General features: G+C 36.1%; 2 protein-coding genes across 3 annotated transcripts in view; one reads left to right on the plus strand and one right to left on the minus strand.

Annotated features, from left to right (window-relative positions):
- The window catches only part of lmbr1 (limb development membrane protein 1), a 72,596-nt gene extending 60,627 nt beyond the window's left edge, over positions 1 to 11,969 (plus strand). The window contains exons 16-18 of one of the 2 annotated variants that reach the window (XM_088918350.1): positions 2,648 to 2,809; positions 3,584 to 3,684; positions 11,787 to 11,969. In XM_088918350.1, coding sequence (XP_088774476.1) covers positions 2,648 to 2,809; positions 3,584 to 3,669 — 248 coding nt within the window. In that variant the 3' untranslated portion in view covers positions 3,670 to 3,684; positions 11,787 to 11,969. Of the gene's footprint in view, positions 1 to 2,647; positions 2,810 to 3,583; positions 3,685 to 7,229; positions 7,345 to 11,786 lie in introns of those variants that run through there. The other variant, XM_088918349.1, reaches the window with a different exon arrangement.
- On the minus strand, positions 9,548 to 21,411 carry rnf32 (ring finger protein 32). The gene is made up of 7 exons (XM_088918351.1): positions 21,382 to 21,411; positions 20,130 to 20,272; positions 18,762 to 18,794; positions 18,511 to 18,635; positions 17,063 to 17,171; positions 13,276 to 13,443; positions 9,548 to 11,967 (listed from the first exon to the last, which is right to left on the minus strand). The coding sequence occupies exons 1-7, from the start codon at positions 21,389 to 21,391 to the stop codon at positions 11,725 to 11,727; spliced, it is 831 nt and encodes a 276-aa protein (XP_088774477.1). The 5' UTR covers positions 21,392 to 21,411; the 3' UTR covers positions 9,548 to 11,724.
- Positions 21,412 to 24,327: the final 2,916 nt, after the last annotated feature.

Raw genomic sequence — 24,327 nt, forward strand, 5'->3', positions numbered from 1 at the left:
TCTGCTTGCTGATTGTTTGAGTTTGAAATATGTCCTGTATTTGAATAGTTGACTCAGGTGTATTTAGAGGAAGGCGATCCCATTGAAGCTTGTGGTGTGTAAGGTGTGGTTAGTGATTTTTCCGAGTTTGCATACCAGATGCAGCCACTAGTAGAATTCCATTATGTTTGATTTTTTTTTCTTTGAAAACTATGATTAAGTGAAAAGAAATATGCCAAATGATACAAGGCTGCAGCTGAATTCTGACAATGTTGTGGTATTGTTTAAGTGACCTTGGTAAATAATGACTTATTAAATAGTAGTCAACACTTTTTTATCAAGACGAAAGGTCAGAGTTAATTTGTTCTTCCCACATGTATTTGTAGAAGGCAGGCAACTCCCTTGTGTTTTTCAGTTTTGTACATTCATCAAATTACTTTTTGTGTGTGTGTAAAAGACAACTCTTTTTTTCAGGCCTTTCTTTTAGATCGGCAACATTAGTGCTTGCTTAATGTACCCCCCCCCCCTTTACTTACTGAATGAAATGACGAGCTCGGTGGCAGTTTTTTTTCCCCAAATCTTTCCTGTCACACAGACATATGCCCTAATTAGCACATTTATCATGACTACCTCTGCTGAAAATGAATAGAATTTCAGCTGCAAAGGCTTTCAATTTAGTATTGGCATTAAAGAAAAGAACAGCTGTATTTAAGCTGTTATCCTTGCACTGCTAAACACAACTGATCCACCTTGCTCCCTATTTTGACGGCATGAACTCTTGTCTGCATGGTCTCTGCCAGTGTGGTTTAGCCATCCAGATTGACTTGTTCTCATGTGCAAGTGTATCTATGAGTCCACTTCATGACTTTGGATTTATTTTGTTTGCTTACTGTTAACTTAAATGTTGGAAACAATGTTACCAAAAATATATTTCAAGTCATTATATTCTCCTTTGATTTTGACTTATTATATCATGTATCTATTTGTGTGTATCATTATTATCATTACTTGTCTTGTTTTATTAATTTTATAATATATCATTGGCATTTCATAAGGAAGCTCTTGAGGAAGTGCGATAGGCAGCCTTGTAAACTTGTAAAGTTGCGGGGGGCATGTGGGTAGCCTGATAAATCAACCTGGAGTGACCATGCATTAAATATTACTTTCACTACTTACAGTTACAGATGTATTCCTTTTCGTTCTTAACCCAAATGAATGTCAGTGGGGAAAAAGGTTTGCTTGTCACTGCAACCGCCAGTTTGCGTTTTGTTCTCAACATGTTGCGGAGAAAGAGGCCGTGTTTTGTATGTTTTGATTTGCTTTGTGCTTCCCTTTGCTTCCTATCTTCCATTTTTTTTTTCTATGAACAGAACACCACCCTCTAATTGTTCCCTCTAATTTTTAATTTTAATTGTACACCTGAAACTATTTTTTGTTAATATAGTCATTCTCATAGGAGCATAGAGATCCAAAAGACCGGGACAGCGATTCTGATGAGCCCAGTCATAGAGACTGAGTGTCGAGCGAGCATGAGCAGTGAGGTTGACATTACGAGAGCATAGAGATCGATTATCGAGTAGCAATAATAATACACACAGCCATGTTAGGCCTCCCGCAGCCAGTCTCGTGGTCAATTTAGCATTTTTCAATTCACCACTGTGTTTGTTTTATTATCATTTTTTAAATTTATTTTTTTGGGCGCAGTTCAATATTCTCTGTGCGCTGATTTCATAACCTGTGTGCGCGTGCACGCGCGCACAGCTCGGAGGGAACATTGAACACCACTATGAAGTTTAGGTTTAACACATCATGCAGGAATTCTATAGCCTGGCACCTCGCATGTCACACCCTTGTCTTTATTTTCCCAACTGAAACCACTGCTCAGTTTGGCGTTTTAAGAAGTCTGTAGGTGCCCATTTCTAAAAAAAAAACAACTGGTATTCATGCATATGTATGAGGCATTTCCATGGATCCCTGTTCCATACATTTTTAATGGACTTGCTGACCGTAAAAGTTGCACAAATCCGTGTGGCCAAAGTTTACATCCAGTACCTGCAGCATCGCAACTTCACACGTCAAGTACTTGCCTAGCCAGCAAGCCCAGCTCACAGCCAAGCTGTGAGGTTGACTGCAATGTCATCAGCCATCACTACACCCCATTCTTTAGAGACTGTCCTCATTAGAGAGCATCACTGTCAGTGATAACTATAGCTTCCTAATTATTAAGAGAATGTGGGTGTTAACCAATGCTGGTTGGTACAGATCAGAGCAGTTGTTTTGACTTCTAGTACAGATGAGAGTGCTTGTTTAGGTTTCTGCTTTTGTTCCCCACAGACTATAAACGTGCAGCTCCACAGTATAAAACAGTTGTAGCAGAGCAAGCTGACAGTTGTTAACTTACTCTTCATTCTGTTATGTATTTAAAAATGAAAAGTGTTGACGTAGTTTTTACCTTATGCTGGTAAAGTTTAAAAAAATCCCCTTTTAACTGAAAAGGTTAAAAGCAATGCCCTTGATATACCGTCAGCATAAAAACATTCACATACTTGATTGTATTTTAAAAGCTAAAGATTATCTGGTACTCCAGAAAATACGCTTTGTCAAAGTAACAATTTATGTTTTCCTTTGTCACTGATAATTGTCATCTTTTTCATTTTGTTTTCAACAGGGATAACAAGGTTTGATCTTCTGGGAGATTTTGGGAGGTTTAATTGGCTGGGAAACTTCTACATTGTCCTGTCATACAACCTGCTGTTTGCTGTGGTGACGACTCTGTGTCTGGTCAGAAAGTTCACCTCGGCGGTTCGTGAAGAGCTTCTTAAAGCTTTAGGTAACATCCTGCAACAGAGGACAGCACTGTGCACTGTGTTTTGGTAGAGGTCATTGCACAGACTGACCTTTTTGTTAAATGTTAAAATACAAGGTGCTTTTTCCCCAAGTGACTGTGTAGTTAACATACATTCCTTCCATTACAATAGTATAGCTTCATAAGCAGTTATGTGCATTTCAAGAACTCAGGCTGCATTGTGGAGAAAATGGATACTTTTGTGTCTTGTGGGAGTGTTTTCTCTGTGAAAAGATAAAAATTGAACTTTTTTTCCTCACTCAATAGTGCAAAAAGTATTTTTAGAAAGTAGAGAATGTCACTGTCTCCTGTAATTAGGAAGTACTTTTCATAGTAGAATTGTTTAATTTGAAAATCATTGCCTTAAAAGAGGACCCAGTTTTTTAGAAGTGATAAATAACATGATTTTGATTGGGATAGGATAGTCATAAGATAAATATTATGGGTTAAGTCCAAGTATTTGGTGTATGGATGAAAGTTCAGACACTGTAGGAAAGCAAAGTGTTAACTTATGTCAGGCTCAAAGAACAAAAAGTGTTGAAAAAGAATAAAGTTGTGCTGAGACTAATACAATTAGACATATGTGGCAGTAAAATAATAATAAAAAAGCCTTAAAGCTTGTTCTAACAAGTTCAGGCTGTCTGATGTAACAAGGCTGTCTGACAGCCTTAGATGAAGGGAAGAATATTTTTGCTTGGCTGAAAAGGTAAATGTAGGTTTGCTTCTATTTAATTTTTTTCTCAATCTTTCCTCACCCAGGCTTAGATAAATTACACCTTTCAAACAGCACCAGGGACCCAGAGACGGCCAAGCATTCTGCAAATGGGCATCAGAAATCACTGTGAAGAAGAGATACACCGGTAATAAACCGCGCCTGAAAAGAAAGCTTCTGCCTCACGACATTCCATAATTCCCTTCGCAGGCAGATGAATGTCAGGGAAGTAAGACAAGGCCTGAGCCAGTGTGCCATTGATTTGCCATTGTGTGATGACAAATCAAGTTCCTATGTGGCATTAACCCTTTGCAGACTGCCTGATTTTAAAAAGAAGGACAAAAATTACAGTAGATTTATTTTATAAATACATCAGAGCCATTCAGAACCACCTTCGTTTGAAATATCAGGCTCAAGACGGCTCGGGTGAATACCAGTACCAGTAATACCACTCAGTCAACTTCAGCTTATCATCTGCCACCATCTCACTGGGCTTCTTATTTCAACTTTTTTCTTTTCATAAAACCACATTTCTGTTGTTTGGGATTGCCTTGCGTTTTTGACCACTTTTTTTTTGTTTAATTTTTGTATGTTATTTTTGGACTTTGGAAGGCCTTTTAATAGCAGTGTTATTACCTATATATTTCTCCTACAGTTTTTTTTTTAATTGGTTGCAATGCAGGAGTCTGCATCTCACCCTTTAGTCCTGCTGGAGAAAATGACTGAAGGCATGAATATAGTGACAAAGCAGATTTCAACTTGGCCACGCATCTGGATGTTGTCTAGACATTCATGGTCCATGAAAATTGGGAGATTTTGCCAAGACAAGATGAGTTGGGAATGTATTTTTCAATAATTTACAGTCTGGTATATAAAATTAATTTTGATCATCTGAATTAGTGGTAGTGAGTATGGCTTCTGGCAGACCAGTACCCAGGCACTATATCAAGAATTTATTGTATGAAGGGATTTAGGATTTATAACATACTTGATCAACTGTGGTCCTTAAGGACAGCATTCCGCTAGGTTTAGTTAATACAGGGAACTCGGGTTTACCTGGTCAGATTAAGTTCTGAATGAGTTATATTACATATTTTTGAAAGAAAGACTGACATTGGTCTGTGTTGTCTTTGAGAACTGGAGATTTTTTTTAAGAGTAAAATGCTGTCCTCTTGTTCTGCAGAAAATGTAATTATTCTTGACTTACCATCCTAACGCCTTGCAGTGGTCTGAAAAAAAAAATGGAAAGAAGGACTTGCAGCTTTTTTTAGTTCATCTGTGACTGCTTAGAGCAGCTTATGAAAACTACTAGGTTACACGATGGGCACGACCTTTCTTAGAAAACGTCGCTGTATATCTGCTGTACTTAAACTGTTGATAGTGGACAGTTAACACCTATATCGGGGAAAAAACAAACAGTAATAGTGATATTTGGTATTTGGATGAAATAGCTTTAGTTTCTCGGTGGTTTTCACATCATATTTATCAGCTCTAAAATGAAACTGTGAATGCTCTCCACTTGCACACTTAAGGAAGAGCAAGTATATTATCATTTTCTCTGCAGAAAAAACCCCCAACCAGAATAGCATGCTCGGCCAGGCTGAGAGTCTTTCTGATGGTGACGTGTAGGAGACAGTCCATTTTATAGATTAAAGCCAGAGTGCCGTGCAAAAGTCAGTGCAGCAGGCGTGCACCTGCTCTAGGGAATAAGAGCGCTAATGACAGATTCAGTCTGAAAATTGATGATGTTGCTCTGGCATCAGACAAGCTATTCTAAGTAGAGCGGTGGTTGGCACAGCTGTAGTACTGATTAATGCCTTGGAGTCCAAATCAGGTGACTTGAAAAGCTGCTTGTTGGTTGAAGGGGACTTTTCTGCTTAGAAAGTATTGTTCTGGCGGTGGCGCGGCATATACTATCAGAGTTGCATTGTTGCAGATTTTTTTTATCATTTCAATATTCTCTCCTGATCAAGACCGTGTAACCTGAGCTTTTCATATCCGCTTCAGTTTTTTAAACGGGAAGCAAATCCAATGTGAATCTGTAATGTGAAATCATAAGAAATTATTGTGATTTCATTATGAAGCTTATTTTTTTCCTGAAATCAAAGGGAAAAGGAGGCTTCAGCTCTCAAGATCCAGATGATTACCTCACAGAATCAATGGGCGGTATATGGTATCATCCCTGTACAATACGTTCCTGGGGAAGGAGGTTGGGATCTTTCCTTAAAAGGTTTCTTAGACTTTAATGGCCATGCTGTAGAATAGGGGCACATGTTCCTAAAGAACAACTGATACGAGTACTACATCTGTTCACCGTTTATTTCACTGATTTTGAATTTTTCAAGTGCTTTCATAGTTTGGAATGTGGTCGTGTTCCGATTGAAAAGTACTCAAGGTCAATAGGTGTGCACCTCTAATGTGCTATTGAGAGCTCGGCCATGCAACCTTCATTGGAGCCTCGGTGCTGTTCATTCTCTCAGCTGCATCAAACGCAGCATTGCGGAGGGATCTGTAACTCGTCTCGCCACACGTCTCTGAGAGTCACAGGCCACAAGGAACCCGCAGCAGCTAATTTTCTCATTAATTAATCAATAAAGCTCCCCCACCACCACTGACCTAGAATTCTTTCATTTTTCCGTATATCACTAAGAAAAAAATCACTTTCCAGTTTAATGTGAGGTTGTTTAAGTCATCATAATAGGTTTTCGAAGACTCCGGGTGGTTTATGCAGATTGCGGAAGTAATATTTGAACTTTGGGGGGGGTGATTTTATCCCCTGTAGTTCATACACTTACCAGCCACGGTGTAAAAAGAAACCCTCCAGAAAATGTAGATTGTAATCTTAGTTTTTATCTGAATTAGGTGTACAACTTTTCAGGCAAAGGGATGCCTGCTCTTATACAGCTCGTATAACTGATATAGAAAGTTGAAGCCTCTCTGCTAAAAACATAGAACCTGAGAAAGTTTAAAATGTTGTGACACTGTAATGTTCTCAAATGTGATTAAAAAAAGAAAATGTATAGAATACATTCAGTGCATTCTCTTACTTAGGATGTTTTTTATCCTCTGCTGAACTGTATATTTTCTTCATTTAAAAGATTTCTTGTTTTTTTTTAATTGGCACAGCATTGAAGTTGTTACAAAGGGACGATCACCTTCTGGCTTTAAAAGGGGTTGTTTTGACATGTCTTTCCACGATGATGTACATTTGTCTTCCCCAATTTTACTAACTGGAAATATATTAGACGATAGAATCTCTCGATCTATCAGTGGAAAGCTTCCAGATTTTGCCCCATCTCTGGAAACAGACAGACAGAGAAAGAGCAGTTGCCCCCCGTATCATCAAAATTGTACTTCACTTGTATTGAAATCTAGTTATTCCCATTTCAATCTAAACAGAAATGTACAGGCTTTTCATTAGTTTCTTTTTTGCCCTTTTAACTCTGTTAGAGTATACATTTTTTCATTTAAACAGAAAGGTTTAGGCCCATCAGATTCCAGAAACGGTGCTTGACGATGAGCTCCTTCTGGCAAGCAGAAAGCAGCCGTCAGGCTGCAGTGCTGGAATTTTCCAGTGACAGGTTGTTCAAAGTTTTAATTTAATCCAGGCCTGTGCCTGGTGACAAATGTGTTGCTGCATCTTTTTCAGACACTGTTCATTCATACTGAAATCTTTGTTCCCATTTTCTTTAGACATGCCAGTGATGGAACAATTCAATTTGGGAAAACTTTTAGCAGAATACAAGATATACCTCTTAGAGGGGTTTGAAGCCTTGACTCTGTAATGTGGTTTCTGTGTCCCTCCAACATAAGAGTTCTTATATTAGAGGGGCATAAGTTCTTAGTAGTGTTTCTCTTGGGTGAAACTAGAAACAGGCCCCTCTGAATGCTTAGAAATATTCATGATATTGTACATAACATATTTTGTCTGTGTAGATAATACTTAGTCTGTCTGATCTTTTTTTGTTGTTTTTGTTCTTTTTGCTTTGTGCAGATTGTCTGCACTGGGCTATTGCGTTCAGTTTATGAAGTATTCTCATTGTAGTTAAGACAATAGGTTTCTCTGTTGCAGCACTGTTCTTTTTGTATTTCACCTCTGTTTGCCTTATGAGGAGGAGGACACAAACAATCTTGTTTGTTCTAAAGTTTCCTATCGTCCTGTGGGGATGTGTGTGTGTCTGGAGTGTGTGATTTCGTTTGTGCACTTGTGCATTTTTGTGCACACTTTTTTTCACTGTGAAAGCTTTTGTCTCCAATTAACAGCAACATTAGTAACGGGCTCCCTCAGAAAATTTTATCTAAGGTGTTTAAGAAGGTTTGGGTGAAGAGTTTTAAGGGCAAAAGGTACAGTTAGGCACTTGAATAAGTTGGATAAAGAGAAGCTTTGAGAGTAATTCTTGGGACAGACCTGGATGTTAGACAGGTGCAACACATAGAAACCTTCTTGGAATTCCTTAAACAACAATGCAAAAGAAATTGCAAGTTTGGAGAAAATACTGAAAAATATGCGCTAACATAATAAGGTAGTAAAACTTTTATGACAAGCTCTTGGTGTTTTCTCTATTTGTGTAGCAAAACCTAGGTTATGTAGCCCTAGACATCTTAACATACTTTAAAACACAATCATCAACTGCATGGATTACATTGTTTTAGTCATCAAAGTCTTACAAGAGCAACAACATGCAAGGAATGAGATGTTTATTACTCATATCCTAATTTTTACTGCTTTGACTGGATTTGACCACTCCTTAAAATAAAAGCTTCATCAGTCGGCAAAGCTGCCCACAGTGGTAACAGCTCAATATGTTTTTACGCAAGGAGAGGCAGCAAGTGTTCTTCATTTTGGATTCAAAGGTTTTTTTTATCCTTTGTTTGGACTTTTTCAAAAATAAGTTATGCACTGTCTGCTATATTGCATTTGTCAGTTATGCATACTTTAATATAAAGACCTCCATTGAAAATTCTGAACTCAGCCATGTAGGATCACCCATGATTTTTTTTCAATGGTTGCATTAGAAGTGGTGACAATGTTCTTTGCTTAAATTCTAAAATTATCGCTAAATTTGGGTCATCCAGACTAAAATGTAATTGATTTCAGAAGAATTCTGTTCTTTTTGAAAAAAGAAATTTGAGTAATGAAATTGCTTGTAATAAGGTATTTCAAACGATTCAGTTAATAATGACCCTTTGTACAGACTAGAATTATATAACACACATGATTTGGGTCGTTGTACCGTGCAGTATTTTATATTGGAGTGTGCATACCATCTAGAAATGGAATTGTGTTAGCAACATGCTCTGTGATTCATTACAATTTATACACTTAGTGACTGTTCATGATGTTAAAAATAACCAAAATTCAGGTCTTGTAAGAAGTTTTTTTTCCCCCCCATTTACACTTCGAACACATAATGTTAATTGAAGCTTTTTTTAATTTAAGGAAGTCCCATGAATTCTCTTTGAAGTTCTTTATGGAGGGAGGGGGATTACAGAAGAGGTCAAAATTCAGTCCTGTATGATGTCAAACGGTAGAGTTCAAGAGTCATTGATTTGCAGAATTTCCATAATTACACTGGTTACCACTTGAAAATTTAATATAAGCATACGACATAAAATGTGTTTTGTGCTATGTGTAGATTTATTAGTATTTGGTAAAACAATTAGTGCCATGCCGTTTCATATTTTATGTGTGCAGTACACATTTAATACAGTGAAGTTTGTGGATATAATCAATTTTGGCTACTAAAGTTGCCAAATCCCAAACTTTACAAACTAGTTATTTGGCTAAGATACTGTGAAAAATAAGATTGACAAAAACTGATTCATTCCGTTACTTCAAAAATGCCATTAAGAACATCCCTAGGTATTTATTAAATGTTCCTGCAACTTTAGCACTTTCAATCTTAAGAGTGAAGCTTAAACTTAAATAGAAATAACATGTAAGAAAACCTTTCATATCAGGATTCATATCAGATTCAAAGTTCCACATCCAATGAAGAATATATTAAGCAGTATTTATACGTCTTTAATTTTTAACAAGTGGTTTCACAGAATTTTCATAGGAGTCTGAGGATCTAACGATGTATACAATAATGACAAAACAACAAGACAAAATATTTCTGTTAATGAAGATCACATAGCAAATGGACAATTTTGACCATTGTCATTCATTTTTCCCCATTTAGGTCAAGAAAAACAGGGTGCATTTCATAATGAACAGTTTTGGTTGCCTTACAGTATTGTCAATACAATTGAATTTAGATGTCAAGGAACAGTCTGTTTACAAAGCAGCTGTTGATGTTTGTTCCTGCATGTTACATGTGCTAAGTATGTGAATGTAATTTTTTATAATATTCATTTCTTAGTTGCTATGTTTTTTTTATTTTATTTTGGCTAATCTGTGAATACATGTATTAGTTTACTTTGTGTATTTTTCAGTTTACAATAAAGTTGCTGAATTGTGAACATGTTTTTTATCACTTTGTTATAATACTTATAGATTCTGACTTTAAGGAAGTTAAAAACTGCAGAAGTGTGTCTCCTTCCATTTTAATAGTAGTTTAATTGTACGACTGCTCTTGTTACAACACAATTCAGGTAACATTGGAAGAACTTCTTGACAATTCCTGACATTTCATTGAACTAAGAACATGCCTTTTTTGTGAACAACGTGAAACTAACTGCATATTAAATAAAGTTAAATCCAGTTAACTTAATTTCCAAAACCTTCAATTCAAATACCATTTCCAGAAGGTTCCAATGCTATTTTGAATAAAACTCTAAAAACTGTAATAGTAAAATACAAAGACAACATTCCTATGAATTTAATTTAGCCCAAAAATGATTACAGTGATCAATTTTTGTAATACTCAGCAATGAATTTTTGTATATATTTAAAAACAAGCTTTAACAGAATATTTATTGAAAAGCACAGTATAGTATTGCAATTCTATTTTTACATTTACATCTCCTTCTGCTAGAGAACGTGTACTAAAACACCAACAGTTCTATTAAGTTATGAATCCAGTTGCTTCTATAAAAATGTGTACACTTCTTCCTTGGTCTGCATTCTTGAGTAGTTGTAATCTCCAGAACAGTGGGTACTGTTTTAGAATCGCACATCATTTGGATTCTATCAAAAGCACACTCTGACCTTAAGGACCATCTCTTACATCTGCAATTTGTGCTAATTAGGAATGGTCCACTTCAGGGCCCCCGCATATCCTCTCCGCACAGAAAGAGACAGGAGATTTATAGGTCTGTCAATATCTCTTGAGGGGGACTGTTTACTGTGTAGCTGAATGTTCCCACAGTGGTGAGCCTGGAGACACAGCTATGGAAACCTGAAGAGGCTGGCATCTCACAAAAGTCAAAATGAATGTGAAAGGAAAAGCTGTTACCAGTCACAAGAATGTGTCTTGGCATAATCTGTTTGGTAAGAGTGATCATTGGAGAGCTTAGAAAAAAGCTACCACCGGTGCTAGACCAAGCTGAAGACACTTTATATCAGAGAAAGTAATGCTTGGCATTGTTCTAATGTGGATTGAAATGTTCTTAATAGCAACATTTTATAATATACAGACACATTTAACACAAATCTTTTATCTTTGTCAGTCATTTTTAAACTCGCAACATTGCAGGCAGCTGGTTTCGGCATTAATTCTTGTAATTTCTTGGGATATAAAGCTGCTTTAGAGAACATATTTTAAATTTGCTAAATCTTTATTTTCTACCAAATTTGAAAAAAAATATTTTAATGAAAGATAAACATGGCTGCTTTTGTTCTCCACTCAACCCCGTTGATTTAACGATTTATTTACAAATTCTATGACACCTAAAAAAAATCTTTGTTTGAAATAAAATTAACTGTCTTAGAATATTGTTTTGGAGAATCCAATTTATAAATGAGGATCCTAAAAAAAAGAGTACGATTTAAATCACTCCGATTTTGATTTCTTTTCAGGTTAGCTATTCCATTACGTTTGAAGACACAAATTACACCACACTGTGAACGTAGACTTTTTTTAAAATCCAAAAACATTAACAGACCTGGGACCTTTATGATGCGACTGTATTCACAGCTTGTTTTTGAAAAACGCTCAAATTAAATCTCATACCTGGGATCACACTCTCATCGTATTTGGACAACTTCTATATATGTACTGTACGCAGTGGTTTTAAAGTAGCTTCAGAGTACTCTTTTCTGATATGCTGATCTGCACAAAGGACATACAGTTCTTTCTTCCACAGAGAAATCTTCAAAAGCCTGGAGACAACTGAGGTGGAAGAGGTGGGAGCAGGATAGGAGCACAGCTCGTCTTAAAGAAAGCCTCTTCTCTCCGTCACTAGATGTGCATGGCTGTGTGGTGCTGCTGTAGGAAAACAGTGGAGTGATGCAGATTGGGCAATCGTGGGAGTCTCGCTGGACAGCCTGGAACACACAGAAGGGATTTTGTTTTTTGTATTACTGCAAAACTGCAGGGATGAACACTAGGGTAACACTAACTCTTGGTCTGGGCTTTTTCCATATGTGATGGGGGAAAAATATGACATGAACAAAATTTTAATTTCAAATATATAGTGGTATATAACAACATAGAACAAATGAAACAATTTCCTTAAATGCAAGCATGTTAGTGCTGAAAAAGCCTTTCAACATCAACTACCTTGGTACCAGTGTGTTTTTCATTCGGTCTGTGAATTGGCTTTCATTTTCTTCATGGTTATCGATTTTGGAAATAAAGTTGAATGATTAATGACTTTCAAAGGATAAATGTATACAATGATGTACTAAGTCTGCGAAATAAAAAAATATATCAGCATATTTTTACTTGCATTGCCTGAGAAAGTTTCTAAAAACTTACTTTTGCTGTTGCTAAAACCTTTATGAGTCCCAAAACAATGCTTGCACAAAAAAGGAGCAGGGCAGACACATTTATTTCTGTGATCATTTCATGGGTCAGTGACAGTTTTGTCACCTGTGAATTAATTTTAACTACTTAAAATTAAAATAAATACTATCTTGACAGATATTGTATAATTTTATATACTTTTCAAACAAATGTTATTGTGAAAAAATACTGAAAAGTGCATTTTGTTTTTGGTAAATACTGTGAGGTAATTGGTTAAAAAGCCAGTTTCTTTAATTTGAATACTGGTGGACTTGCTTGATACCTAAATGTTTGCTAATGAGGCTTGTAACTTTATGGTGTTTACCTTAATCCTGAACTGTCTTTAGTAAACACCTAGGCCTACACAGGCTTGTGTAACTCTTGCCCTGGACGTGACCTTTTCAAGTAAGATAACCAAAGGAATTGTTCTTCCTGTGTGGGGTGATGCAATTGGATGGGGCTAAAAGACCAACTAGTTTATAACAATGAGCAATAAATGCTACAGCTTCCTCTACTTTCTTGGGAACAGTACATCATATGAAAGGCTTGGCATGCAGTTGGACAGCGGTCTGCATTAGTACACATAAAGGATTTTTTCTCCTTTAAAGAATGACTTTCAAAAAGCTTTAGAAGGCTGTGATTATTTCAGTAAGGATTAATATTCACGATACTGTTCTGTACGGCACATTTGTTGGTTTCTATGACAAGCTTTGACAGGTTTTTTGAATACCAAGGTTATACAGTAAATTCAAACAGGATTAAACAAAAAAAATCTTCAAATACTATCTTCTAAGAGCTCTTTGGATGAGATTCAGTGTTACATGAGTTCAAATGTGAAAAAGACGTACCTTTGCTTGTATTTTCTCCCATTCCTCTTCAGCCATTGCTGAACCAAACTGGTTGTCAAATTGATGAAATACACATCTGGTCGTGGCCAATGAATTGTCAATTTCAGTGAGGAACCTGTCAACTTTGGTATCACAGGATCTGACCACTCTGTCATTCATCTCCTGCAGCTTAATTTGGAAAAATATATATTTTTTAAAAGATTAGAACAAATGGGTGCCAGTAATGCCTACAGCAGCCTCAAAGTGCTGAATAATATTACAAATAATTTCAAGTGGTATATACAGTATCCTCAGAAGACAGAACAGAACAAATATCTAGGAAGGAATTTATGTTTAAATTATTAAAGCTTATATTACAATCTAAGCATACACAAATTATTTTGAAAACCCCGAAAGTATAATTTGCAATTTAGCATTGAATATGCTCATCAGAAAAAAGGAATGTATTATCGTTCACAACAACTGTCAATCATGCTAGGTTTACTAATAAGAATGTCTGTTCAAAGATCAGATGAATACTAAATGACATCACAGTTGTGGTTTTCATCACTGGCAGTTCACAGCTTATGCTGTTTTGCTTTATGTCATTGGCCACCTTTAATTTGAAGCAAACACACTGCTGCACTAATGTGAGGGACCACATATGACCTATGTATGAGGCTCACACTTGTTCAGGCATCAGTGACATCAGAAGTGGTTTTAAAACTGAATTTTATCACTGATTACACAATGGTGAACAATTAAAATGAGGAATACCACAGACTTCTACCTAAATGACTTGTCCAAACAAATGTGCCCAGGTGCACTTTGTCTATCTTACAGGAGGCCTTTCAAAGCAATCCATCTTGGTGTCAGCAAATTGCTTACTAATGTGTTGACTTATGGTATGACCTTAAAAGTAAAATGAAAAGCTTGGTATTTACAGCATATCAATGAATCAGTTGATAAGCTTTTACTGGTTTAATATCCTCTGAATGCTGCTGCTTGGTGCCACTGCAAGTTAGCAACAGAATGATAGAATGTTTGCCATCTCTGTGTGATAAAGGAAGTCCACAGACTAAGCAAACCCCAGGGCCATTATTTTGCTTGGTGAGATCTAAATTAAAATTGCTGGAGGAGGCATGTGGAAATAGCCACAGTCAACCACATCATTTTTTGCAAATGAGTCCAGTTTCCTCCTTAAAGAACTGTCAATAAGACTAGCCCTGTGTAGGATTACCGTGATGTGACTGAGTGGATTTAATGGCTGCAGTAAATGACTGCACTGCTATTATGTGACAACGTTTATAGATAAGGATCAAAGAAATATAGAAATGTACTCGAAAAGACACTTCACCTCAAGCACATGATATTGGCATAACAAGCTTTAAATGCCATATTTGGACTGATCTGAATTGAGGAAACCCAGATTAATGGGAAAGGACTACTGTACTATCAACAATCCATTCAAACACTTCAGGTGTGGCAGACAGTCTCATTTCTACTGGTGCTTAAGGTCACTAAGGCATTATGAACACTATTCAAGTTAAACACTCTGGTCTTCAAATAAAATACAGTAAAATTACTACTAATAATCTCCCTATAATGTTATGTTTTTCATTCCTTGACTTAGATGGATTTAGAAACTTAGTTGTAACGAACAAGGATATGCTTGCTGTAAATGTACTTGCTAATAAATGTTGGCAAAAAAGAACTGCCTATTTAGTCCAAAATCAAATCAAAATGCCATCTCTTCTGACATCTGTGTACAATCTTATGGATGGTTCACCCCTTCAAGTGAAGCCTTGCCTTGTCTTTGGGTGCAAGCAGTTCATAATTGGAGACATTGATGATGAGCCTAATCACAGTAAATAAAAGCTGGATCCTGTTAGAAGGGATATTGCTATTTCACTAGAGGGCAATCTGCTCTTTTAACCCCAAAGTACACCATCATATTGGCCATAGTGTCAGGGCATTTAATTGCACAGGTGCTCTTGACATTTTGATGAGCTGTTCCAGAAAGTTTCTTTCTGTTGGCACAGTGAAAATAATGGTCCTGGAATAGAATTCAAGATAAGCCAGTGGAATCAATCATAGCCACATGCTCAGGAAAACTAGGCTGCCTGAATTTGACCAGAAAGACAAAATGTTTTTTAAGTACCATGTACATGGTCAAATAACCAATCCAATTCAACTAACAGTGTTTCCAGTGGCCTTTTGCCATCATAACATTTATTTGCATTCACACCTTCAATGTGTTGAATAAATATCGGGGTATATCTTTTTAACACTTTAAAACACAACATGGAAAAGTTAAAAAGTTACATAAGGTATTCTTTTTGCATTCCTTTTGTAAAATCTTCTCAGCGTGTTTATTAATAAAAAAGTATTTTGTAGAAACATTTAACTGATTTTCCAGTTTGTCCTGATCTGCAGCCTTTTTACATGAGGCTCAATAAACACTCAGTGGTAGACTATCTGTGTTTTGACTGGAATGTATAAGTTACTTCACTAGAACACACATTTCTTAATTAGTTTACCAACAGTTTATGGTTCACACGGCATCAAAGCCCTGTCTCGGGAGCAATGATTGTCTTGCTCCTGTTTAGAGTTCACTGTTGCTGACATCTAAGGGCCTCTATAGTTTCTACTGTCAATCAAATTAAACTCAGCGAGGATAAAGTGTTCCATTAAAACCTCGAGGAGCACAATCGCACAATAACCTTTAGGACAAAACATTAGTTTCTCCAGTGTAAATGCTCTGTGTGGCTGAGAAAAGCAGAACTAAATCTAAACAAGAAAGAAAAGCTAAAAACAGAGGCTTATCAGTCTGACTAACAAATATATACAGTATATAAACAATCTTTGTTATTGTTATTTTTCATCTATTCCAGTATTCCTCAAAGGCATTTCCCTTTGCTTTTTAAACCCCTGATAATTATTTTATGCCTAATTGTAGATTATAGTAAAGAGCATCTTTTGTATAGCCTCTTTCACCGTACACAATTTCTACATTATTTAATTTTACCAGGCACTATAATTGAAATTATTATATGACAGAACATAAAAAAAATAAGACTCGTTACAATATACAGATTAAACAAAGTTGTCATTTGTGTTTTGAAGACATATCTTAATAAGACAGAAATTTCACAAAAAAGGGGGAAATTTAACTTAAACCATTTCTAAATAAAATCTACTAATGACCAAAGAGTCAAGGCATGTGTCTCACTGTCCTGTGTTGTGGTTCTGCTTGTGCAGTGAATGACTTACTGGCCTTTTATCCTCATGAAACTTTGGAATGTACATTCCCAGATAATGTACACTCACAGATAAAAGGATGCTGAAAGCTTATAACACCTGAAGGAACTGACAAAGGAGCCAAGGACAAACATGGGACTAGCCAGCTAATGTTCTAAGCTATCAGCTGCTGTAAGAAGCCTGAAAGGATAGAGAGGGAATAGTTCGAGTGAGACAGTACAGATGTAAAATAAAGTGTATCCGTAATTATCTTACACTGGAAAGGGTATTCTCTGAGGTTTTTTCTTCTCACTGTATCATATCTGTCCGATGCCAACACTCGACAACTCTGCAATGTCTCTTGTTAGTTTATTTTATTGATTGTTCTTTTCCTTCTTTCACTGCTTGGACTTGTATTATTGGTGTGTTTGTCTTAGTCAAGTCAGTACTGTAAATTTATTCTCAATGGCTTTATCTGGATAAAGATTATAAGGGAAACTGCAATACAAATATCAGGGTACACTTTTGAGTTTTGAAACAGTTTTCAAAACTGCTAAATATACCATACCTTTTCTTCAAAGAATTTTCTCCTTAACACCATGTCTTTTGGAGGAATAGTTTTCCTTAAGTGTCTGTACCACTTACGAACAATATATCCCCGCCAACATGCTTGAATTCTGATAGTAAGAGAAAAATACATTACTACATTTAAGATATTTCCAAACATTTTGAAAGAACATAAAACATGTTTTTCATTGGTGAGATAAATATTGAAAATATTGAAGTGCTTATCTATTTTCAATACATCTTTAATAGGTTTTCCACACATGTATTGAAGCCTTGTCTTATATTGCTGCATTCCATTATGTCAGTTTCTAGATGACGTGACACTCTGTACCTGTACAGAAGTTGTACATTTGATATTCTTATTCCACCTTAGCTCTTTATTACTTATTGAATCAATTAGTGACTTAACTATGATCCTAATAACTGCTGTTTCTCCTGTTTAATCACTGATTAGTTTATGTTTCCTATAACTCCTAGTGAAATTTGGTGCACCAGAACCAAGAGAGTACTACTATTGTAGAATCATCCCAGAGTCCTGCTATATAAAGCAAGCTTGACACAGATAAAAAATGAAGTCTATGTGACACAATAACAACAAAAGGAGTCGACACAAGCAGCTATATCTGCTATCTTGGTATTGTGCATTAAGCGGGGTCTGACATAGTCTGACGATGCAGAAAGCTAATATCCATATTGCTGTTCACTAAATATTATGGAAAAACCTGAACAGAGGATAATGTAACATGCCCTACACATCAGACGTGAGCCCCACAGAAAATCTGTGGGCAATTTGTGGTAACTAAGGCTCAGAAACCAGGTATACTGTATGCTTGTCCAGGATCTAATGGAATGGAGTGACTGGGAAATTGGGATTAAAATTTATGTTACATTTGTAACAATACAGTCAAAACATGTGACATCATCAGAAATGGGGCAATTTATTAACAGTAACATCTTCGGTATGTTTCAATATTAAAGAATTGTAATTCTGGGGCAGAACAAGAAAACTTTTTGCATAGATGTTTTATTATATAGAAACATCTTCAGTAGGATTATATACCATGCAAAACATACAACTCCAAAAGTTTTCTAGGCCTGCCTCGAAATTGAAATTCTAAATAACAAAAACTACTGGGAGAACATATTTTGTGGAAGTCTCTGTTAATTGGGGCTACAATACAAACACGTACAAACAGATCTACATCCATGTTCATGTACAAGAAAATTAATTAATTCCTCACATCTAGCAATGGAATTCTGGATCTCCAGGTATACAGGTATGAATGAACTGTGCAAATAATACAATCATATAATTTAAGGATCCCAACTACATGGATCCATACCCGTTTATCCAACACTGCTAATATACACACAGGCTATCATAGCACTGCACCATCAAAGTTCTGGCAAATTTAAGAGGAATCAGGCATTCTATAAATATGTAATTACCTGGTGGCGCACTTCATTCTATAGAGACGAGCCCCATCATGAATGACTCTTGTCTCGTACTGCTCTTTCCTACACATGGGACAGCTTTTCCTCCCTGAAAACCTCTCAAATGCCTGTAAGCAAACCTATGACAAAAAAAATACACTTTTTTAACAATTTGAAAACATTTTAACAAACGGACATAACTGTCTGACTTTATGTCAGTTTATTCTATTGTGTGCGGACCCCCAGCTTGGCGCTGTGAAACTTACCCTGTGAAAAACATGGGAACAAGACAGCAAAACCTGTAACAACAGACATTGAATCAGCATTAAAAGCACTCCTTTGCTATTTCAGAAATGTGTTTTATTTAAATGTGTGTTGCATATAAATGGTACTATTATGACCAAAGTTATTGTGGACTGTAACAGTCCGTTGATGACCAATGAACAAGGTGGATCTTGGGAAAGACTTCAGATGTTTTTTATCTACCTTGAGAGTAACTATTTTATTTTCTGCATATGACAAGCTAGAGGCAGTATGGCTGGTCCAGAAAAGAAGAATAAATAAGAAAAAATAGCTACTGTATATTGATTTCCCACTTTTTAGAATGACCAAATCCTCCATTACCAAGGAAAAATGGCACCCCACTGTGCACAATCTATACCTAGAACCTAGACAAGTCATTAGTCTGAAGTGGATTCCACTCTGTCCAGTGCAAGTCAGGAATTAAAATTAGAATGGCTGCCAGTGAAAAAATGTACTAAAATACAGAAAGAAGGTCAATACTTTGTTAATGTACTTACTTCTAATATATATATAGCAATATAGAGCAAGATTTACCAAGAAGTAGTCAGTATACAACAGTCAGAAGAATTATTCAGAAAACATTACAATGAAAAAATCTGATTATTTCTCTAAGCAAAAGGTATTCATTTAGCACATTATTCATAAGATAGGGCACAGGCTTCAAACCATGACATTTTGGTTTGATGTTATTTACAAAAACAAAAGACAGAATTAACACCTGTTTCTGGTTGACTTATGAGAGTTACTTGATATACAGTACTGTAAAACTAAGAAAATAGGCCTTATATGGCAATCAATTCAATTTACTTAAATGAACTGTATCTCATATGTTTCTTATTCCTGCAATCTTAGAATCTGAATTATGTTTATACTGTACATAATACTGCCTAAATATATAGCATCTTTGAAGTCTGAATTGCAGATGGAGCTTTTTTGTCTTTTTCCTTCAGAGTTGGTTTTAATATAGTTCTCTACCCTACACTGGTTGGAATTTTGGGACAATTCTTTCAGCGTCATCTTTTTCTCATGTGAAAAAAAAACATATCGCCTGAAGATGAGAAAGATCTAAAAATTGAATTACCCAGTCAGAGCATTAAATTCTTCAATATATTTTGTCAAAACAGAGACATATGACTGACTCAACACTAACTGTTTGATATTGTTTCTTGGTTCATATCCCCCATACATTATTATAAACCAATTCAATATTTATTTTCTTTAAACCACCGCAGGGACACTTGGGAACTAGTTTGTCTCTCCTTTAAGAAATTAATTCAGAAATTCTCAGAAAAATCTGAGTAGTTGCACAACTGATGACAGATCGATCATACCTGTGACTGGAGCCTGAACTCTTCTTTGCATATTACACATGGCTGGTCAGATTCACCTTGGTGAACAGACCTCTCCTTTGCTTTGCTCCACTCATCAGCGGTCAGTGGCACTGGTGGAGCTTCAACCAAACCAAGTCTTTGGGCTGAAAAAAAACATAACTATCAATACGCACACCTAAGAGGTGGAGTGCGGGTTGAGCCTGAGGGTTACTCACTGACCGTGGCACTGGCACTGCCTTGTCTCTGGACTGCTATATCAAAGTGACCCCTTGCCAGACACCTGTCAGCTTGTGGTTTTCATTCTGTGAGTTGTGTCAGTTGTCTGTCTGATACCACTGCCTTGTGGACTGCTAGTGTGAAGATGTGACTTGAAGGGAATGCACAAGTTCATTAATAATTGCAAATTCCAAACCATGTCTATGTATAAAAAGAATAATACTCTACAATTCAAAACTAAAAAAATAAATACACAAATTCATTAACATTTTAACACAAAGGCCTATAACCAATTTAGGTTCTCACCTGTTTCTATTTCAAAATCTGATCCCAACCAAGTTCCAGTAATTCAGAGACAAAAGTTGCCATTTATTTCATGGACACATTCAGTTTCCTAATATTGTATGGCCTTTTTCTGCTTTCAAGAACAGTAGTTATAATTCATCTTTAGGCAACATGACTCCCTGGTTTATTTTTAATGGCACTCCTTCAGAAGTCCAAGAAAGAGTGATGTTTATTACATTTCTAATTTAAGAATTCAATCCACGGGAGAATAGTAGAGAGAGAAGAATAGTGTATACAAAATGGATTGCCAAAGTCTAGCTAGACAGCTCACGGATATTCATGCTCATTACTCATTGCGACTGCATGCTGTTAAAACATATACACTAACCTGCTAGGGTGTTCCTTCCGATATCTACCTGAGCTAGCAGCTATGACTTTGGATGAAAAAGATTCTACATTGTCATGTGGTTTCTGGTTATTGTATCTAATCTGTATTATGTAAGAGGCTGGTGGGCGACTGGTAGTACTTTCTGTCTGGTGATACATTGTGTGGGTGTGGGGAGGGGGAATGCTGAAAATCTACACTGTTCAAGGTGATTATTGAATTTAATGGAAATAAATCTAGTTTTTATAATTGGATCTTTCTTTTAAATATGCCTTAACATATTTATTTAAACATGCATACATAAACATACATATTTAAATATAAATTGAAATGAGTTATTATAGCACTATTACCAATGCTTCTTACCCAATGTCATTGTTGGGGGACTGGGATCCAATACATACTCTTTCTCCTGGATTATCTCACACTTTTGGAGTTTTCTGTGTTTTAATCCAGTATTCACGAAAGGTTTTACACTACAGTTTTTCACTGTGTTCTTGGATCTCTTCTTCTCGGGACCCAGCAACGATAAATTCTGAAGCTGTAAATTCCTCGCTATATGGTCTTGCAAAGCTACAGCTGTAACAGTTAGTCTACCGCTGTTTAACTTAAAATCAGCAACCTATGGAAAAAAATAACTAATGTCAGAATTCCTACAGTATATACACTGCAATCTTGTTACTGTATATACTATTCATTCATAGTTTATTCTTCTATGTGGTGAGCTGTGTCAGTTGACAGCAGAGAATCTGTTGTAACGTAAGTGTAATGTACTGCCTCAATGAAGGACATCTGTGACATTTCTACAAACATTGAAATGATAATGAAAAAAATAATTGCATCAGATAACTGCTAACAAACTCATTCCAACAATGGTTTATTATAAACCTGTTTGAATGCCTTCAGCTAAAAGTAGGCTTGTGTTCCATCAAAGAAAAACAGGTGCAAAATTAACACTTTGATTCTTTATGATCAGGACATAATATATTTTCCAAGCAATTTGATACTTATAAGTTATTTTTTTGACTTGTCTAGTCTACAGTATATTACATTTTGTTGCAGCAGCTGTGTATCCTAAGGCATTGCACATCATTTCACCATTAAAAACACGAGTTATATTGAAACAAAGCATCAGTTGTTCTATTCTAATGTCTGAATCTAATCTTATATCCATATACAGAACAATTTTAGATTTCATACCTTTCCTTTGGTAAGCTTGGAGTCTAATGGTTTACTGCCCATTCTGTAAATATATAATCATTCAAAGAGCCTCCTGGAGATAAACAAAATATAACAAATATATTTCAATGAAGAAGGCACTACAAATACTAATTATTTCTCAAGGAATGCTATTCCAAAAAGGTTCAAAGACATTAAATGTTGAATACCCTACCTTTACTTCACAGACCAACACAATATTTATTTTCAGTTCCAGGTATTTTAAAATGTTTGTTGCCCTGTTTTCTTTTGAAATGTCTAAAGAGCGAGAAACCTTCTCTTCCCAGAGAAGGGTTTCTGTCCTCTATATGGAAATGACATTGCAGAGGGCTCACAATTAGCCCTGCCAGTGCTTATCCAGTAACTCTGGTTCAGCTCTGGAAGTTAATTGGGATCTGGTATCCCCAGACTGTGGTGAGCAGCTGGACAAAAACAGAGAACTGGGTGAGAGAATCTAAAACTAGAGAATCTTTGCCCAGTTGCTTAGGAGGAACTGGCCAGCTTCAGAATTGTCAGTAACAGGAGAATCACTCCTATGTACAGTGCAGTTTGAGGAACAAGTGCACAGATCTCTTTTCCCAAGCTAGAATAGGAGCCACAAAAGTAAAGTTGACCTCATAATAGCTATCAATTCTAAAGTAATGGGATACAAAACAATACTTGCCACTTCCACATCCTTTTGAAAACATTGCGACATATGCTATAGTACATTGGCACAGTCAAGCAAAACCATAAACCTGTCTACCCTTATAGATATATGAATGTTAAAATCGTTTGATGATACTGGAAATCCTTGGGCATCCTTTTCCCTTTTTAAGATATAATTAAGGAGTCTTGTTTATACGTTTGTCCACGTAAGAATATTTGATTATTTTTTCATGCTGACACCACTAATAATTTCAAAATATTGTGACTGCAAGCACAAACACAGAAAGTGTTCAGTATATACACCCCAATATGCAAGTGTCAAGAAATCTAATTTTGTATCTATGTATACATAAGTAGAATAGTCACCATCTTTCAGAAATTGTTAAAAGTAGGCCTACATATGACATTGTTCTTTCTGTTTTGTGACAATAAAAGCACAAGAGAAACATTATCTGAAGTTTATTTGTTCTTTGAGAAGTAACAGCCCAGGAACCTTGTAAGCTACTTCCCTTCATTGGGATCTTAGTAATAGCTGTGCTTTGAAAACACTCACACACTGTGACTGTTGAATGGGGGATGCCCATATGAGGTCATTTTAACAGGGAAATCCTTTCTAGTCTTGCCCACATACAGTAACTCATGTCATACTGAACCTGCTTCTAGCTGTTAACCAATTCAACCGAGGGGCTAGAAAAAGCATCCGTTGTTACTGTTGATGGACTGGGTTAGAGAAGTGAGTGGGTGTAATTGCTATCAAGCTGTGGGGTCCAAGGCCTACTAGTTGGTCTTAAAGGGCTCTCTGAATGGACTTGTTACATTGCTAATCAAAGCCAGACATTCCATTTGGACTCTTGACCAGCATGAATCTCTTTCAAGCTTTCACAGCACAGTTTTCATTCATCGCTCTTCCATTATCACTCACCTTAATGACCACAGTTGGGTTCTACTTTCCATTATACCAAGCTGCCCCAACACAATTATCTAAAAAATAGGTATTATCCACACAGAGAACATGACAGAATTTATTAGATGAGTCATTTGAATATTTTGTAATGCAGGTATTTTATGTAAAACCGCATAAGATTTGCATTATTTGTTTATTGTTATTGTAATGACTCCTGGCCATTTTTTTACTTTTGTTATTTAAACACGGGGTATAGTTTGTCAGTTAGGTCATTTCGTTTACAATGATATTTTCAGTTTCAGGCTATGGAAAAAAAAAACATTTTGTTACATTGCTTGGCACTTTGTGTAAAAATGCTTATGATCTGTGGTGTGTTTGTGGAAAGTACAGTATGTTTTTTTAAGAATTTATAGAATCCTGACTGAATATATTCACTTATATTATTTTTAGTATAATGTTTCATGTAAACCTTTAGACATTTATAACTTTTAAATTCAATAAGGAATACACTTTCGAAGAACTCCAAATTTATCCAGACATGC

Source organism: Atractosteus spatula, chromosome 6 (assembly GCF_055471065.1).
Source record: "Atractosteus spatula isolate fAtrSpa1 chromosome 6, fAtrSpa1.hap1, whole genome shotgun sequence".
Taxonomy (NCBI): Eukaryota; Metazoa; Chordata; class Actinopteri; order Semionotiformes; family Lepisosteidae; genus Atractosteus; species Atractosteus spatula.